Source organism: Crassostrea angulata, chromosome 2, assembly GCF_025612915.1.
Source record: "Crassostrea angulata isolate pt1a10 chromosome 2, ASM2561291v2, whole genome shotgun sequence".
Taxonomy (NCBI): domain Eukaryota; kingdom Metazoa; phylum Mollusca; class Bivalvia; order Ostreida; family Ostreidae; genus Magallana; species Magallana angulata.
In genome coordinates, this window is record NC_069112.1 from 29,736,823 (window position 1) to 29,757,280 (window position 20,458).

Here is a 20,458-nt window from a genome sequence, read left to right on the forward strand (position 1 = left end):
CACAAGGACACTTTTGTTTTGAATATATTGTTATGAAACAAAATATAAGGCTGCAGTATTTCAACAGTCATCAAACAAAAGGCCCATGGCCCACATCGCTCACCTGAGGAACAATAGGTATGATAAAATCAGCTTAATTGAGTCATAATACAACATATCTGGACAATGTACAATAGTACATGTAGATCCTGTATTAATAAAATCCACTTTTCCCCTGGATATTCTTATGTTTATAATCATTAGTCTCTTTTCTAACAGGATGATTTTATAATCATATCACATGTTGAGTATTGCAGTTCTCAAATAGATCCTTAACGATTGTTTAAATATGGGATATAAAGCTACATCAAACTCTGAACCTTCTTGTGAGGCCAAAGAATTGTCCTGGGGCCAAAAACTTAACAATTATAAAGAATCATCTGGCTGATTGTTTTCTGTGAAGAAGATTTTTAAGGTTTACTCAATATATTCCTATGTAAAACTTTAACACCCCCCCCCAAATGTGGCCCCACCCTACCCCAAGGGATCATGATTTTCACAACTTTGAATCTACACTACCTGAGGATACTTCCAAACAAGTTTCAGCTTTCCTGGCTGATTAGTTTTTGAGAAGAAGATTTTTTAAGATTTAATCTATATATTCCTATGTAAAGCTTAGACCATCCATTGTGTCCCACCCTACCCCAAGGGATCATGATTTTCACAACTTTGAATCTACACTACCTGAAGATGCTTCCACACAAGTTTCAGCTTTCCTGGCTGATTAGTTTCTGAGAAGATTTTTAAAGATTTACTCTATATATTCATATGTAAAAATTTGACCCCCTCATTGTGGCCCCACGCTACCCCGATGGTTTCATATTACTTTCACAACTTTCAATCTACACTACCTGAGAATGCTTCCACAAAAGTTTAAGCTTTCCTTACTCATTAGCGTTTGAGAAGAAGATTTTTAAAGATTTGCTCAATATATTCCTATGTTTAACTTCGACCCCCACCCCCATTGTGGCCACCCTATCCCTGGGGGGTCATGATTTTCACAAATTTGAATCTACACAACCTGAAAATGCTTCCACACAAGTTGCAGCTTTCCTTACTCATTAGTTTTTGAGAAGAATATTTTTAAAGATTTGCTCAATATATTCCTATGTAAAACTTCGACCCCCACCCCCATTGTGGCCACCCTATCCCCGGGGATCATGATTTTCACAACATTCAATCTACACTACCTGAAAATGCTTCCACACAAGTTTCAACTTTCCTGGCTGATTAGTTTCTGAGAAAAAAAAGTTTTAAAGATTTACTCAATATATTCCTATGTAAAAACTTCCACCTCCCATTGTGGCCCCACTCTACCCTCGGGGGTCATGATTTTCACAACTTTCAATCTACACTACCTGAGGATGCTTCCACACTAGTTTCAGCTTTCCTGGCTGATTTGTTTCTGAGAAGAATATTTTTAAATATTTACTCTCTCTCTCTCTCTCTCTCTCTCTCTCTCTATATATATATATATATCTCAATTATTCAATATATGTAAAACGACCCCCACCTTCATTGTGGTCCCACCCTACCCCGAGGGGGTCATGATTTTCATAACTTTGACTCTACACTACTTCAGGATGCTACCACACAAGTTTCAGCTTACCTGGCTTAATGATTCTTGAGAAGAAGATTTTTTTAAATTTCTCAAAACTTTTCATTAATTTCTAATAATTTCGTCTTGAAAGAGGGTGTGGCCTTGAATTTTTACAACTGTACATTCCCTTTGCCCAAGGATGATGTGTGCCAAGTGTGGTTGAAATTGGCCCAGTAGTTCTTGAGAAGATGTTAAAAATGTGAAAAGTTTACGGACAGACGGACAGACAGACGGACGACAGACAAAATGTGATCAGAAAAACTCACTTGTGCTTTTAGCTCAGGTGAGCTAAAAAGGATGTATATTGATCGAAACCTCTTTGCAAGCAGTCTAGTGTTAATCCATTTGTAAACAAAACGTATAATATATTAGTTTAAGGTTGCAGTTTCTTACATCGCGTGCTTTCTATGTCACCTATGAACTAATGTAGAATGCTTTTAAATACTTTTTAGCTTTCAAATTAAAAATCTGAGGTTAATGTTTCAAACGCGCGACGTTCTAACCATTTTCAATCTTCATGTTCCACTGCCATAGAGCTTTAAAAATTCCCAACATTGATTTCATTCCGAGTTTAAAGAATAAGCCAGTCTGATGATATAGGTTACAATAATGTTCTGAGAAATAATAGCATATAGTCTATAGAACGATTCATATATATATTTTTTTTCAATTACGATTATTTGTTAATGTTGTATAAAGATAAGTTTTCCTTCTTGATTTAGAAAACAATAACCTATGATAGACACATGTATACAACATTATATGCACACCTTAACCGTGCCCAAAACTACTTTAAAATAATAAATCAGTAAATAAATCAAGTCAATGCTTATGTTTGTCTTCTTTAAATTATAAAAAGTAAAATGATTGGAAAAATTGCATAACCTCCAGATATAATTATGTTGAATTCCTCTCTCATCCAGTCAGATCATACACTCAAAACACAATTCATAATCCATACACTATAAGTCCTACAAAAATTATCACATGTCTTAAGCACAAAATATCTTTGCCTTTTTTTATTTAGATCAGGAAGTTTATAAATTTCAGATAAAAGGTTATTTCTTCCTTGTTGAACAAACCAATGATACTGTTCATGTTTCGGTTGTCTCAAACATTACTGTTGTGCAGCTCGTGAATGTAAATGTTATGCCTTTTAAATAAAAACTTCCGTGAGACACTTAAAATAGTAATACGTTTTTTTATCTAGTAATGCAAATTTATTCCTACCTTGATGAAGACGTGGCTTAAGATTAGATTCAAGATTAGAAATACAAATAAATTTTGCATCAGCTGTTTACAGACAAAATGAGTAAGTGACGTATCTCCGGCACGTGATAAAAATACCATCACTGATGATATCATAATTAAAGATAACACTAATAAGTAGCACCCATTACCTCAATGTAAAAATACAATGGCTATATAATTCGGACAAACAGATAAGATTTAAAAATGCAATTGCAGCAACAAATCCACAATGATTACATAAATACTATTATCTGAGAATAGTGCTGTAATATGCATACAAATATTAGGCAATATAAGAAGTATGGACAACATATTAATACAAATGAACAATCATGAGTATCTAATTCAATGTTGTTAACAAAAATATTACTGTAAATTCCTTATATTACGCGAGTACTTTTTCCCGCCATCCCACTGTTTTGTATCAGGTCGCAAGAATATAAAATCGCGAACGCTGATCATTCATCATGATTTCTTATAGTTCCAAACCCTCAGAAAATAATGGCGAGATTTTACGTGGATATTAATTCCTCGCGTTTCATTAGGAATTTTCAGCACTCAAATGAAAAGGAAAATTCACAGCAAAGCTCGTTGGAGCTCAAAAAAGGCCAAAAACAATCTCTTCTCCAATTATCGACATTGAAGTTTACACGTGGTGACAACCTTGTCAGATATTTACAAGCTAAAACTTATGCATCCACAAAAAGTTGAATTAAGATTAGATAAGTGTTTCCGAGTAAAGACAAAAGAGCCTGAATTGTTGTGTGAATTCCATAAATTCATTTTGGCAGTTTATTTACCCAAATACCGAACAAGTAGGCAATTCAGAGATTTTTTCACGAAGAAGTCTGATAATCACTATATGGACGATGTACACACCCTTTACTAGAAATGAGGTAAAATGTTACATGCATTCCTTATGAACTACCATTTTAAACTATACCTCGCGATTTATACTTAAAATTGAGTAAAATTACACAAGCTCCACTTGATAATGTGTCTGACATATAAATATTTTTGGTTCATAACGACTAGAAGAATGTCTTGATCTATAGCACATTTACATTATAGCAATAAAAAAATAATAAAAAATAAATTAATAAAAAGTAAGATAGAACAGTTAAGAAAGGAAACAAAACAATACATAAAAACATTAAAATGGCCACCACATTACTGGTTATGGATCAGGTATCGTCCAAAAACCAGTTATCGGCTAAATGACGATTTTGGGTATATACAACTCTTTCACTGAGGTGCGGTATCTCAGTCATCTGCAACGACTAAAAAACGTTCATTTACTGTATTGCATAATAGTGTATAAGTGGAAACTATCATTGTACATATTATTTTACATATTTTTACCTTCAGTAAATAAAAAAAGACTTAATATATTAAAAATATAAAATGACTCCTGTTAAACAGTTCCCAGTTTGTATTTGCACAGTAAATGGCACAAAGTGAAGAAAATAAACCAAATTGTACATGATAGGATTTGTGGTGCAGTTGAAACTTGTATTTTCCTCTAGCTAGTACATTTGGGAATTATACAAAGATCTGTACTCGAGTTATTTGGTCTATACAATAACATAGTATACATAAACAGTACTATACAGCTTGCAGTTTGTTTTATTATAAATATGTACTCATATATCAATGAAAAAATAAACAAAAGAAACAATTCTTTATTTTTGTTACATTATCACAACAAAGCCGATATATGGTCGAATTACTCGTCATCAAAATAAACACGATGTTCTAAGCAGCACTTGGAATAGTTGTATTATGTTCTATATCACAGTTAGAAAAAATTAGGACGCAGCCATTACAAAATTCATGCAGAGATATTTAAAATCAACAACCTATTAGAAATAAGATTTAGAATTTTAGAGATCCCATTAAGTTTAGCTGATAACTGATTTAGTATCAGTATAGTAATAGTAATTTACTTATATTCTTCTTCACATTACAATATGTGCATTTTTTTTATATGCAAACGCATTAGACATAATATATTCAAAACTAGTTGATGTGATTTTCTATTAACATTATGCTGGATCAAAGAACCGAGATGACCAATGTAAACAACGGTAAAATTTCGAGTAAGAGAGCTGGGACGAATTGAAATGCTTAAGTAGTAAAGACGATCGAATGATAAAGAAAATATCAGGGGAACACAAAACACCTAAAAGCAAGTCAGTCTTATTTTGAGAGGCAACGAAAGTAACAACTGAACTATTGTAATGTGTTTCTTTTAATGTCTATCGATTGTTTATTATTTTTTTCATTTATCGACTCCTGTTATCCAATTAAAACAACAATGGATAAAAAAATTCCAGACCCCCCCCCCCAACAAAAAACACAAAAATTAAACCACACAATAAATTATCTACATATGTACAAAGACAATATTACATTATAGTTCTCCACGGCCCTCCATAGTCCCATTTATTGGCCGCATCGCTCCTCCACATTCCACCTCGGTTCATTACAACCCACCTCGCTCCACCTATAGCCTCGCAATTTTACATCATATCCCGTCCCATTATTCAGGCTTACATTGAAATAAGAATCGAAATTGGTCATCTACAGATAATACACGGTTTTCTAATAAATTATAATTATGCAAACCCTTTAAACCCTATTGCTTTAAAAACAAGAAAGATGACGACGTTGAAGTACACATAAGAAAACGTTCTTATAGGTTAAAATATCATCAAACACGTTCTAGACAAATTAGTTTATACATAACAATACAATTCATCAGCCGACAAAAATATGGTCAAATTTACTGAGTTGTGGCATTAAAGAACAAATCAATGTAGGCTTCCAGGTCCTGCAACGCCAAAGCTAAATAAATTGGCACAGGCTTCATATTACCGAGATCACTCAGCAGGGAAGACACAAGAGTACACAGCAGGGGAAAAATACTGCACGGCGTCCAGAGCTCTTCTTGCAAAAATCACCCCACGCCCCGTATATATACCTACCAAACTAACCACACTAGTTTCACCATAAAACATATTAAAATGGTGACATCTGGGAACATTAAAAATAAGCATATTCGTTAGCCTACCACACAAGTTGGCTGAGTATCCCTATCTAAATACAGTAACAAACCCGATCTATGATTGATATCTCTGATATTTAATTAATTTAAGCAGATGGATATATTACAAAATAGAATAAAAAATCAAAGACACGGTGTCCATTGTGACAACGAAAAACATGAATATATGGACTTTGAAATAAGTAGATCACGAATAGTGTAACACTTTTCAAGGTTAAGGTGTTTCATTATTAACGGAGGTTGGGGTCCAACAATTGTAAGGTATAGAAAAACGTGATGCCACCAAACGAAGATAACTAAAACCCAATGCTTCAGTGTTCCATTATCGAGTACCAAACTATACTCTGTCCCGAGTTTTTGCTTCCACCACTTTTTGCTTGATATTACAATAACATTAAATACCTTTGTGCTCAAACTACATTCATCCACTAATATAAAAAATGTCCATATTATCTGTTTTGAAACGCCCCCTCTACCGCTTCAGGTTTCAATACACATCCCGAAATTGAAAGTCTACGGAGATTTTGCATTGTAATAGCCATTAAAAAGCCCGGATGATAACGTTAAAAAATTGCGCGATGTATTCCGAGTTAATTCCGAATGAAGAAAAGATGTAAACATTTCCCATTATAAATCTCCGTAAGGAATCCGTTTTTGTTCCTGTGAATTTTTCTGAGTGGAAAGGGATGAAGATATCTTTGATATATTCCCTTTTAACGATTTTAACTGTATTTCTTTCACAGGTATGTGTATTTTTATTCAAAAACATCAAAAAGCGATAGAAGCAATAACTTGGGACAGACTTTAATGATTATCTTTAAAAACCTCATATAAGCTAAAAATTTCAAATATAATATTCATTCGCAGCCCACAAAAAAAGTTGTTTTATATTATTTACATGTTTAGCCACTATATGTATATATTTATGCTTCAAAACGATCATAATGTTTAATTCATGAAAATCACGTGGTATGGGTGCATGGCGGACGCACAATTCTACCGGAGAATCAAGTTTACGGCAAAAGCTAGTGATTTGTGTCGTGTATGGGTAATTTGATGTGTAGATGTGTAGATTATACCTCACTCGTCCTATGGTAATAGGTCTAAACGAAAGAGGAAAAACAGCAACCCGACAAAAAATGTCAGATACAAAGCATACAAAAGTCCAAACAAAGACCCACCCAAGATGGCTACCGGAGGCGGAGAGCTAATGAGCGAAGTTAATAGAGAGGGTAGTGAGCGCAGCGTGATCAATGATGGTGAGTCTCGGAATCTATTAACATTAAACGATGAGGTGAAAAAAAAACAGAATCTTTTTTAAGGCCACCTCCGGCCCATTCGAACACCCTTAATTGGCCAGACTGGGTCTACGAAATTTTCACAAGACTTCTACATATTGAGCACAAAATTGAAAACTTGAATAAAATTAGCGCTTCAGTAGCAGCACTAACACAGAGGGTGAATTCTGAAGAGGGGGACCTAGACAATCTGAAGAAAACTTCGGGGAACATTGGTAACAATATCGGAGCCTTAAGAAAAACAACCGAAGAGGTCAAAGGGCAAATCAACGAGATACAAAGAGTCCAATCCTATATGGACGAGACAATAACTGACCTACAATGTAGAAGCATGAGGGATAACCTACTTTTCTTTTGGTTTAGCAGAATATCGAGGCGAAAACAGAGAGAACTGCCCTAACTTAATAGATGATTTCTGCGAGGCAGAACTGGGAATAAAAGAAGTAGGACAACATATTGAACGGGCCCATAGATTGGGTAAAAGAAATATTCAAAGTGAAAACCCTCGTCCAGTTGTGGTGAAGTTCAGTACATCCAGAATGAGAGAAAAAGTACGTGAACAGACAAGGCGTTTAGCAGGAACACACTTTGAAATACAAGAACAGTTCCCCAAAAAAGCACAGGAAAAGAGGAAACAATTAATTCCTATTATGAAAGAGGCACGACGAAAAAGGAAAACAACTACACTTGTGAAAGACAAACTATACATTGATGGAGTTGAATATCTCCCAGGCACAGCAGAAACAGAGGACACAAGAATGTAGGACAAACCGGAGAATCCCCAGATTGATTCTCTGAAGTGTATATCATGGAACATTAATGGTGGTTTCTCATCCAAGATTACAGATATTTCATCTTAACTTACGACATAATACTGCTTAGCGAATGTTGGTTAGAAAAAAATTACAATGAATATATAGAAGGCTTTGACAGCTATATTTTCCTAGCAGAAAAGTAAAAGTATTCAAGGAGGAGGAACTGTACTCCTAGTCCGTAGAAAGTTCCATAAATTTGTTACTTTTGTAAATAACCAATATGACACAATCATATGGCTGAAAATCCGGATAGACTGCATTTTACCGGTACGGCCGCCATTTTGTAAATGGATCCGCGCGTGACCCGGAGCGGCGAAATAACATAGCAACGTATACACAGTGATGGGCGCCGCCATTTTGCATTGCAAGCGGGGGCTTGGGGGCGGCAGCCCCCAATATATTGTAAAATATAAATAAATAAACATACCTTAGTCTTCAAATAAATCCGTGCTGGCATTCAACTGATCTACCTGGTTGTTTTGTGTCAAATTGGCTAAAGGCCGTCTTTTTTGGCACTTGTAAACGCGTTTAATGAGTTCAAGGAAAGTGAGAAATTTATTGTTGGCTTCTTTCAAATATTTTTTTCTGATGCAGTATTCGATCAAATAGCTGTCGTAGTGTTTTTGAGTTCCAGTTTTGGGGAGAGATTTCTTAACTGCATTCCAAGTAGATTCAATAAGATTGGTGCAAGCTCCTCTTTCCTTGTTTTTAAATTCTATGAAATGGTTGACGGTTTAGTGTTGGTAGCCTTCGGATTTCAATGAAGAGTATGCCTTCCAACAATCTGATAAAATGATGGTCCCAGGTTCAACATTTTTTTTGATGACTGGGATCAAGGTATTAGCACTCCTGTCTTTTACAACTTCAAAAAAACACTTCTCTCTATCCCCCCGAATACCAATACTCCGTCTACTCTCTTACCACGGTGCTACTTTCTTTTGCCGAATTTACTTTTGTCAATTTCGACGTGCTTTCCGGGTCCTCCGATTCTTTCACTGTCTTGTTTAAGAATGCATAGACACACCTCCCTGGCGAATTTTTTCCAATCTACTATGGTATGATCACTACCGATCTTAAGTTCTCTGGAAATGAAATCACCCGGTAGTTCATAAACCCAGTAATATGTCAGTTTTACTGCCTGTTCCAATAGCAAATGACTGCCGAAAAACAACGATCCTTCTCGGACAGAAGTTTTCTTGTTGCAATGCCTGCTGCTGCACCGCCACACGATACCGTCCTTACTGAAAGATTTATCTTCAACAAGTTTCACTGTGCCAACGTTACAAGAGTCACATATACCACTAAAGTTCCCGAAAAGTCCTAACTCTTGAAGCCAATCAATTAAAAATCGTTTTTCTCGACAAATTTCATACAAATCATCGTAAACAAAAGGCATGATATCTCACTCAGCTGATTCAATGTTTACATTTTCAGAACTGTCAAACTTTTCTTGTTTACGTCACTTACCTCAACCAATCAATAACCTCCAATTAATCACGTGCTTAACAACGTCACGACTTTGGAATGTGAACGACAGAAACATAGCGAGGGTTTGTTTTTAAAATGCTTTTGATTTTGAAGGGGCATGGTCACGATTTTGGTCAAACATTTTTTTTTCGATTAAAATGTTTATAATGCTTCAATAAGGATTTTTTAATGGGCAACCAAAATTTGAGTGTCATTTGTTGAGTTATAAGCGAGTTACAGAGCTTACAATTCCTCGCTATGTAAACCAAGCTTTTGTTTACATTTTGAATTTTGAAGTGAAAATTCCAGTTTAAGACCTAAAATGAATGTGCTAATCGTTAGGAACTGTTTATTAATTCTTCAAAGGAATAAGAATATGGACAAATCATCTTGAAAAAAGATATTTTACTGGTATATTGAACCTATGTAAACAAAAACAGGGCACGAGCCTTGTTTACATGACGAAGAATTGTGAGCCCTGTATCTTGCTTAAAACTCATCGACGGACACCCAAATTTCATTTGCTCACTTGAAATGCAGTCATAAAGCTTTGTAAATAATTAAAACAGAAAAATAAAATTTGACCAAAATCGTGACCATGTCCCTTTAATTAATTAACTTCGTTATTAAACGAAGTTTATTAACATAAAAAACGACGAGGAATTCAAAAAAAGGTTTTTTTTTCATTTTATTGCCGTTTTAGCGAAATCGTCACGCTAAAGCGTGACTCTATTATATAGGAAGAGCACGTGCTACTTCCATGTATTTTTTACGTACCGATAAAGTGCATTTGTCCCGAAAATCCACGGTTCCTTATGCAGTTTAAATAGTGATTTATATTTAGGATGTGTTTATATCCATCCTAACAATTTATCTTTTCACCGTGTTTATGACTGTGACATATTCAATGAACTGGAGTCTCAAATAACCACATATCTGTCCAAAGGTAAAGTCATTCTTTTAGGGGACATAAACGCAATGACATCGAACAGAGACGATTTCTTTTTAATGACTTCATCAACTGCGATATTCTGAGTGACGTTTTTGAATTATTAACGTATGAAATTGATAAACCACTACCTGTTCGTATTAACCCGGATAAAGTTTTAAATGAATATGGATCCAAACTCCATCTTTGTGCAAATCAAGCGGCTTACGAATCTTAAATGATAGACACAAACATGCACTGGATAGAGATTATACCTTCTGTGGAGGTAGAGGACTAAGTGTTGTTGATTATTTTATATCTACGCCTGATATTTTTGATATAACAGAAAAAAAATATTTTGTCTAGCTTTACTACTTTCTCAGATCACGCACCATTACATGTTGAGCTCCAGTGCTCTATGGAAGAATTCGAGCAACCTACATTAGAGTCTGATCTACATACATCCCGTAAATGTAGATGGAATCCGGATTATTATGACGAGGCCAAAGGCGTACTTCTTTCTTGTTTGGAAAATTGGAATATTACTTCGGAAAGTGTGGACGTGGAATGTCAGAATACTATCGATACAGCCGTCGACCAATTTACCTCACAGCTCTCCAAAGCTTTTGAACCATTTTTCGAATTAAAAATCAAACCTGTAAACCAGCATCGCAAAACTTCTTACTCAACCGTGACGGCCATTGACAAACCTTGGTGGACCGCCGAAGCTCAGAGAAAGTACAATACGTACATGCGTGACCTGTTTCTTTTCAATCGCAACAAAACAGAATCAACCCATGAATGTTTATTACGATCGAAAAAAGAATACAAAGTCCTGACAACAAGGCTCAAACGTCAGTGTCGACAAGCGGAGGGAAACATGCTGGACTACCTACGTAGAAGTAACCTGAAAGCCTTCTACAGAAATTTCCAAGAGAAATAAATGCAACAGACAAATATTAATCCAAGTGTATTTTATGAAAATTTTAAAAATATCGCGCACGCCATGAACGCGTCCGAAAAAAGTACAGACTGTACAGACGCTGTTCCTATTTTTGAGGAACTAGACTGTCCAATCACAGAAAAAGAAATTGTCGATGCTATAGAACGTTTAAAAAAGAAAAATCGCATGGTACTGACTTGTTAATTAATGGATATTTCATTGAGTTTAAAGATTATCTTGTTCCAATTATACCAAGATTATTTAATAGAATATTGTCTTTTGTTTTTTTCCTAATATGTGGGCACAGTGTATTATAATACCAGTTTTTAAAAAGGGTGATGCATTAGATCCCAATAATTATAGAGGCATTAGTCTTGTCAGTTGCTTTTGTATATTATTCACATCTATTTTGAATCAAATATTGTTAACATGGTCTGACGCATTGTTAACATGGTCTGACGCAAATGATGTAATCACTGATGTACAGTTTGGATTCCAACCCAAACGAGGTACAGCTGGGGCTATATTTAGCCTTTCAAATATTATTAATATGTCAATAAGAAAGAAAAAAAAGGTTATATTGTTGTTTTGTTGATTTTAAGAAAGCATTTGACACTGTTGAAAGATTGAAATTATGGGAAAAATTGTCTAACGTTGGTATTAGAGGAAAATTGTTGAATTTTATTCGTAGTATGTGTAATAATATGAAATCATGTGTTAATTCAGCGGGAAAGTTATCTGAGTTTTTTTTTAATAACACAGTACTTTTGCAGGGAGAAGTGATATCTCCAATATTGTTTTCATTATATGTGAATGATTTTGAAATGGAATTTTTGTGTAAAGGTAACATACCAATACAAATTCAAGAGTTAACAATTCACAATAATAAAAGTTGGCATTTAAATGGCGAGCCAATTGAGGTTGTCGATAGCTTTATATACCTAGGCCTTTTGGTACAATATAATGGAAAGTTTAACAATACACATAAACAGTTGGCGAGCCAAGGGAGAAAAGCCATGTTTTCTTTAAAGTAAAAAACAAGTCAATTGTACCTGAACACAAAAACAATGCTGTTAATTTTTGATACTTTGATATATTGCTAGTATATTGAATTATGGCTGTCAGATTTGGGGCATGCATGCTGCAAATGATATAGAAAAAGTGCATTTTGAATATATTAAATTTGTTTTAAGTGTGAAGAAGAATACAAACACTGCAATTGTATATTTTGAAACTGGGAGGCTACCTATGAAAACTATACGAATGTTTAGAATATTCAAATTTTGGTTCAAATTGTTACAAAGTCAGAATCGTATTTTGCAGTCCTGTTACAAAACACTGTATAATGAATGTGAATCGTCTTTGGCACCTGCTGAAAATTGGGTTAGTGTAATTAAAAATAAACTTTTTGAAATAGGTCTAGGACATATATGGTATGAGCAGGATATATAAATTGTGCAACCTATTTTCCTTTAATTAAGCAAATAATCATTGATCACTTTACCAAACAATTTGTAGAACAAATTTATTCTTTTTCTCGATGTTATTTTTACAAGCATATTATTGATCAGTTTTCATTACAATAATTTAACAAAACCAATACCTTCTACATTTAGCAAACAAATTACAAGAATTAGATTGTCATCTCATACACTTGCAACTGAAAGTGGACGACGCACTAATGTACCAAAGGAAAGACGCTTATGTAAATTTTGTTCAGATATTGAAGATGAATTCCATTTTGTTTTGAAATGCCGACAGTATAGAGAAATCCGAGTAAAATATATTAAGAAATACTATTGGAAAAAAACCGTCTGTAAACAAATTTATACAATTATTAAGTGTTCAAAATTTTAAAGAACTGTGTAATTTGGGGGAGTATCTCCATCTAGCTTTCAATATTCATGATAATTAAGAAAATATCTCTGGTTTTCTTTTTTTTCTCGCCTGTTAGTAATTTTATTGTATATACATTGTCAATTTACTTGACATGTTCATGTACCATACCATTATTTCAATATTGTTATTAAGTATATGAAATAACTCATGCCATAAGATGTATGTCTTGTGCAAATAAAGAATAATAATTAATGTTATTATCACCGATAAAATAAGATAGTTCCTGGGTTCCTAAAAGACTGCTAAGAAAACCAGTCAACGCAAATTCTATTAGCATGTTGATTAGCAGTGTCATACGTCACCGTTTTTTTTTTTTTTTTTGGGAGTGCTATCCATAAATAATTTATTCTTTGGGACTATGTTTAAAATAAAAACACATCGTTTCAATCGAAATAGTCTTATTAATTTGCCTAAGTAAACTACATTATGAAGCTCAAACAAGTACCTTGATAGGCGCAACACAAGAGCATATCGAATTTTTGAAATGTTCTACTAGCTATGATGGGTTTGAGTTTTTTTTTTACTTTAAATTATCATCAACCAAACTATCAATAGAAAAAAAGGTAATCGGAGAACTGAGAACAGTTACATGTATGTATTAAAGAAGATTCAACAACTATACAGGTAATATAGATTACAATAACACATCTTAATCTCAAAATTATTCAAAATTGTATTAATGTTAAAAATGATCTTAAAAAAGACAAAAAACAACATTTATGCAAAAGAATCGTCTGAAATTGGAAGAAGGATAAATATTTCTTAAGGACTCGACAATCTTCCGTCAAAAGAATAATTCCCCTGACCACATAGAAAAAAGGAGAACGATAATGCTTTCGTTCACCCAATCAAGCAAAACAAAATAGATATTCATCACCGACTGAGTAAAGATAATACAAAGTGTATAAAATAGCATCCTAGAGAAAACAAGTTTATCTTTTAAAAAAGATAGGTGAGCTAGCGCTGTAGCTATTTTTATATACACAAAGCAAGATTCGTGATTAACTGCGTTATTTTGCTGATCGTTTTAACGATTAAAAAGTAGACAGTATTTTTTGTGGAGCAGAAAAGCCCGAGTAGTGTCGATTGCTTGCTTAGGTAGGATGAAGGTGTAGTTTTATTTGTAATAACATACACGTATGAGTTGTTTGTATACGTTAAAGTTAAGATTTATATAGTAATCATTCTTTTTCATCTCGCGTAGCATGACTGGTGCAAAATCTCTTATATGAAGGCGAAAAACACTCGTACAACTGAAGTAATGTTCATCGCAGTTCGTACACTTCTTTAGAATGTTAAAAGAACAAACCCAATAATATCCAAGTATATTTTGTTTAATTTGTTACAAAATTATTAACATATCGTTTAAATAACAAGATCGTAGGAAGAAATTTGTGTACGACTTGACAATCGGCATTTCCGGTATGAAAGTGAAAGTATGGTAACATTTTCAAGAAACCAACTTTTTATGGTAGGCCTTATGGGTTTTCCAAAGTGAGAAAAAATGGTTTTATCAGACCAAGCAGCTGTTCTAGCCGAATATTGGTGTTATATTTCCTAAGTAATTACTTAAGAGTAGAACAGGTCCTTCGACGAATATTGTCAACATGCAACATTCGTTAAATATTAATTCTGCTGGTTAAACGATTTAGATTGAAATACATGTGCGACATGCTAACTAGAGTCTACAGATGTTTCTCAAAGAGCAGATTACAGAACGCTTGCTTAAATTTTGTTAAACTTATCGTCATTGTTAATGTAAGTTAATGTAAGAAACTAAATAAACTCTTTAACTTTTATAATGTCCGCTAGAAATAAGGGGAACTGTAAAACTTCGTTAACATGGTAAGAAGAGAATAGGTAAATACCCTCCTTGAATTGTTTTCACTCTACTGGCGTGTGACCAGTCCTGCTAGAACTGGTAACACACAAGTAGAGCTTGAAGCCTATGTAATATGCTATCAAGTTTCAAGTATATTGTTTTAAACATTTGAAAGAATAAAAAAAGAAGATTGAAATTGCAACATATATATTTAACTGCAACATTTTTTGCAATTGTTTTCATTCTCGACATAAGCAATGCAGAGGAGGATATACACAATAAAATTATAGTCTTAAAAACATGAATCATGTACATGTATTTGACCAATACACTGTACCTTTATAGTAGCTTACACATTTTACAGGATCAATGCTCCTTAGTCTGGAGTAGCTTGCTTAAATGTACAAGTCTCATCAAAAATAGCTGTCAATAATGGCACATGCGATACTGTCCAATAAAAGAAAGTCAAGTTAAATGGAATAACTAGGCAATATAACAATGATGACAACAATGAAAAAAAAAGAAAGCAAAGAAACCTATTTTGGTTTCAAATTGAAAAAAAAGAAATCCTTTTGATCTACAGCATGTACAATTAGTGGCAATTTTCAAATAGGTTACATATCAATACAATAATGTATTATGTATAAAACTTCCCTGCGAGATTGAAACTGTTCAAGCTTTTTCCACATAATTGAATTTATTTTAAATGGTGATGGTTTGAAAAGTTGACAGCCCAATGAAGAGAACATCAAGATATATGGAATAACTAGTCAATATGATCATGATGACAGCAATGAATTTAAAAAAAAGAAATCAAAGAAATGTTTTCTACTTTCAAATGGAAAAACAGAAATCCTTTTGATCTTCAGCATGTACAATTAGTGTCATTTTTAAAATAGGTTTTACATATCAATACAATAATGTACAGTGTACTACAAAACTTACATGTGGGATTAAAAGTTTTAAAATGCTTGACAGAAGAATGAATGGAAAGTTTACTGTCTAAACAGCTTGCAATGAGGAAATTTTGTCACCCTTTGGGGTGTATTTCACAGGAACTGGTAAGAGTTCTTTAAAGGTTTGGAGGAGTATTACGGCATCAGAAAAGTTTGCAGTTTTCCCCATTGATGTGAATAGTTGTTCAATGGCATCTGTAAAGGCTGTGAAAATCTGCATATTATTTCTGCTGTTCTTCATTAGAAGTTTAACAACAGCAGCATGTCCGGCACTAGTGTCACTGTATTTGATATGGCAATTTGTGCAGGTCATCATTTCGTTGATCTTTTTCTTCGTACATTTTTCATTAATGCAGCATCTAGTTGGAAAGAAATTATTCAGCACATATATATGTATGTTTTGAGTGGTGAGTTGGAAATGAAAGAGAAATTGGCATACATTAAATTCTGTAATGTTAATTATTTTTTGCATGTACAAGTCTGCAATATTCTTATAAATTTTATTTTCATTTACCTGTAGGTGTAAATGTTCTGTATGCCGTATATCTGACCGACATGGTTGTTGTCTTCTTCTGGAATGTCTTCTTCGGAAGAAGAAATGTCTGAGTGAGGCTGGAGGAACTAAAATCAAGTTTAATTAGTATATTAAGTAGTTACAGCTGTATTCAGTGCGACTATATATTTTTTAGCAATGAAAAGTTTTGCTAATACTAAAGTTTAATAATTATGTTGTGCTTCTTTTGAAGGTTGCACTACTTGAGGATATTCTTGAAAATTCCTTACCAGTACAGCTGATTTGTTTGTTGAATTTGACAAAACTGGAACTTGGTCTTCTTTCTTGGAGTCAAATGTAGAAGTTTTATAAAAAATTTTGAGATGGACATAATTTCCCTTTTCTATGGGTGTGGTGGCTAAATCCCTCCAGAGTGCTACTTTAATAGAGCTGGATTTGTCTTTCAACTTCAACTGCTTGAAAGGAATTTCTTCATTGCTTGACCTCTTTCTCTTTGTTGTCAATTGTCCAACCTGTAATAATGGTTTATGAAATATATATCATTTTAAATAAAAGAGTTCTTAAACAGAATGCATATCACTTGCAGAAGATACAACACAATAATCTAAAAATGAAGGTCAATGATGGATAAAGAGAAAATTGACGAATGTGCAGAAACATGCTGAATTTTAATTTTTTAAATGTTGGGAAACCAGCGTTTCACATTAATTTTTTTCTGTGTTGGTGTCTGTCATTCATATGAACTGTTTCTAGGGTACTTCAGATTGTGTCAAGTGATCATCAATGGGTCCATCATTCTAGTAAAAACTGTTTATGTGTTATTAAAGCTGACATGAATCATTTGGTCGCCAAATTAGTTTTGATCACTTCTCAACTGCCACTGGGGTATATATATACCGGCTGAGAAATTTAGTGTTGGTTTTTTTTTTTTTTATCAAGACAATCGGGTTGCACAGACTTCTAAATGATAAAACTACACATTGTATTTATATGTTTGTAAAAAAGATTAAAGGAAACTACAATCAATAAAACTTAAAAAATTGGTTAATTCTTTTAAATATTTTTCAATGCATCCGCATTATCTTGCTCAGATAGTACTACCTTACTTCGTGTGCACATCGAACAGCTGTGTTGTTCATACAAAGTACATGATGTCTGCATTTTATTGTAGACCCTGGCAACACTACATTCAACACAGTAGATAAGTGATAGTATATCCATAAAAGTAACAACCTAACATTGTTTTCATAAGTTTTCACAAAACAGTTTGTTTCCTAAAGTCAATACCATTACTGCATGGTGGTTTGGGCACCTGCTATGTTATAACAGTTGGACCCAGAAAAATGTTCTACAATGATCAAGGAATTTTGAAAGTGTGCCTAGATTTTAGTCTGTTAAGTTTGTCTTTCATTGGATATTCCTTTCTGGTGAAGTGGTTGCCATATTTTTGTTCAAAATGGGTTTCTACAATTTTTTTGTCAAATATAACATGTTCAGGTTAATGAAATACTTGACTGCAGTGAAGCATGAATATTGCTCATGGCCTTATATAGGGTATGTGTAGCTATGAGCCTAAGAATTGAAACTGACAACTAATATGGTGGTAGTCAGAGATGAAAAGGAAATAATGTGTACTTATGAATTTATGTTGGCTTTAACAGAATAGGTTTGTATTTTGCTTTTTTGTCCAGCGAACTTATTAGATTCAAAGAATTGACTATTGCTCACTATCCTGAGTAAATGTTGGTAACAATGAAGTATGAAATAGTTATCACTTTATAAGAAATAAGCAGACATAGCATAAATTAGCCATATTTGAGGAAGCATTAATGCTCCAAATAGTGGTTTGGACCAATGCTTGTAAACTTACACTGACTACTTTTCCTTTCACACTAAATTCTTGTTTGACTGGTGATGTTGCTGCTATAAGAATACTGACATCCTTGGATTCTGAAGCTTCTTGAACTGCACTAAGTATTGTAGCTGGAACAGTGACAGTGTCTTTGGCTGTTGCGAAAACTGTAGACCCATGCGTAATGATTAAAACCCTGAGGAAAAAACAAACAAGATATCTGTAAGGCAATGGTCACTTGTGATACCCCCAATATACAGAATGAGCACCCCCATTCTAATGTGAATATACAGAATGAGCAAAGTCGACTTTTAACAATATCATTGAATTTGTTAAAAAGTGAATCCCAGCATGTGGCACAAAAATTTAGACTTAAGACCACATAAAATTAATATTTAGATTCTTATCCTGATTTGCAAAAAATATGGGGCGGGTGGGCAGATTGTTATTTATCATTTTTATTTTTTTAAAACACTTTTTATCATTTATGTTCTAGAAATAACAACTGCTCTATTCTTTCAAATTGTTGATGCTTATTAGTCTCCTACCGGTTTTCACCAGAGGGGACTATAGCTTTCCCCTGTGTCCCTAAGTCTGTCTGTCCCACGTCAGTTTTCCACACTTTTTTTCTTTATGTGTTTGAGGAATAATATGAAATTTGCTGTACAGCTTCAAAATGTCAAACTACAGGTCAAGTTTACACTTTTGTAGCGTCTGGTTGACATATTTTCAAGAAAATTAATTTTTTATATTCAAATTTTTTAAAGTTCGGGTTCGATATTCTGCATAACAGTGCATTATTGTTTTCACAATTTCCACAAACCAGTAGGGGACGTGTATTGCTTATAGATGCAATACTCTCCAGAATGCTTGTTAATACGAGTACACAACCCAATAGTTATTTTTAAATTCCATTTTTTTTTTTTACTTTTCTGTGAAAGCATGAAGACAATGAAAAGTATCCTTATGATAACAAACTTGACTGGAATCAAACGGTGATCCACATGTTTAGGCAGCCATTAAAATGTTTTTAATTTTTTGTATACTGAGCCCACAAAAATATACACAAAGACTTCAATAAACAAGAAGTTGACGTCCGATTGGTAGGTATATATGAATTACATCATATGACATCTAACCAAAGAGTGCTTTTAAATTGTAAGCATGTGCAATGAATAGTTCCTTATAGAAAAATGAGATAGAAATTTGTTACAAACTCACAAGTGTAAAACAGTATACATCCTCTCCTTCATAGCAGGGGTATAAAAAGTATTAAAGATACATGTACTACATGCACAAAAATGTAATAAATAAATTGATGAAGTTTATATGTTTTACGAAATGCTTACCCATCTGTTTTTTTAATAATATCATGTAATACAATGCATTCATCCTTTTGGAATAAAGGGAACATCTTTGGGTCATAAGCTAAACATTTAGCTGATGCTGTTTCGTCTGCAATGAGTGCTTTCAACATAGTTCCCTCCTCACTTTTTTTGTTTTTGTATTTGATTGGGCTTTCGACTTTCAATATTTTGGCTGTGATGAAGTTCCGCATGTGAAATTCACCTTCCATAGCATTTAGGGAGGATAAAGTGTCGACATTTCCTGAAAAAAAAAGTATGAAATGATATAATATACAAAAAAATCAAGGATTATACTTAATAAGAATCATCACAAGAAACATTTAATTTCTTTCCTGTTTGGATAATTTTTTAATTACCTGATTATCAGCACTTACCTGGTAATAATATCTTAATTTGTAAATTATTTTGAAAAAAGAAATTCATTAAAGGAAAAATACATTTTGACACAAAATAAATGGGTAATTGTATTTGGCACGTTGACACACTTGCACAACAGATTTTGTTTGTGAATTACATGATTATACATGCAATTTTATTATCATTTGGCACTATGTTGAACTCTGCCAGAATGAGTAGTGAACAATGATATTTTACGTTGTTGATGCACAAAGTAATAAATTATCCTGATATCAATGAGTTG

General features: G+C 33.5%; 2 protein-coding genes across 2 annotated transcripts; one reads left to right on the forward strand and one right to left on the reverse strand.

Moving 5' to 3' along the window:
- Positions 1-7,143: 7,143 nt before the first annotated feature.
- Positions 7,144-8,019, forward strand: LOC128174160 (uncharacterized). The gene is made up of 2 exons (XM_052839781.1): positions 7,144-7,216; positions 7,622-8,019. The coding sequence occupies exons 1-2, from the start codon at positions 7,144-7,146 to the stop codon at positions 8,017-8,019; spliced, it is 471 nt and encodes a 156-aa protein (XP_052695741.1).
- Positions 8,020-16,122: 8,103 nt separating this feature from the next.
- Positions 16,123-20,014, reverse strand: LOC128171162 (uncharacterized). The gene is made up of 5 exons (XM_052836896.1): positions 19,801-20,014; positions 18,470-18,647; positions 16,869-17,111; positions 16,600-16,706; positions 16,123-16,444 (listed from the first exon to the last, which is right to left on the reverse strand). The coding sequence occupies exons 1-5, from the start codon at positions 20,007-20,009 to the stop codon at positions 16,132-16,134; spliced, it is 1,050 nt and encodes a 349-aa protein (XP_052692856.1). The 5' UTR covers positions 20,010-20,014; the 3' UTR covers positions 16,123-16,131.
- Between the last annotated feature and the right edge of the window lie 444 nt (positions 20,015-20,458).

Coding starts and splice junctions, on each gene's coding strand:
- LOC128174160 (XM_052839781.1), top strand. CDS start 7,144: ATGGCTACCGGAGGCGGAGAGCTAATGAGCGAAGTTAATAGAGAGGGT. Junction 7,217..7,621: donor GCGCAGCGTGATCAATGATG/GTGAGTCTCGGA, acceptor TTGGTTTAGCAG/AATATCGAGGCGAAAACAGA.
- LOC128171162 (XM_052836896.1), bottom strand. CDS start 20,009: ATGCGGAACTTCATCACAGCCAAAATATTGAAAGTCGAAAGCCCAATC. Junction 17,112..18,469: donor TGAAAGGAAAAGTAGTCAGT/GTAAGTTTACAA, acceptor CCATTATTACAG/GTTGGACAATTGACAACAAA. Junction 16,707..16,868: donor CAAACAAATCAGCTGTACTG/GTAAGGAATTTT, acceptor ACTTGATTTTAG/TTCCTCCAGCCTCACTCAGA.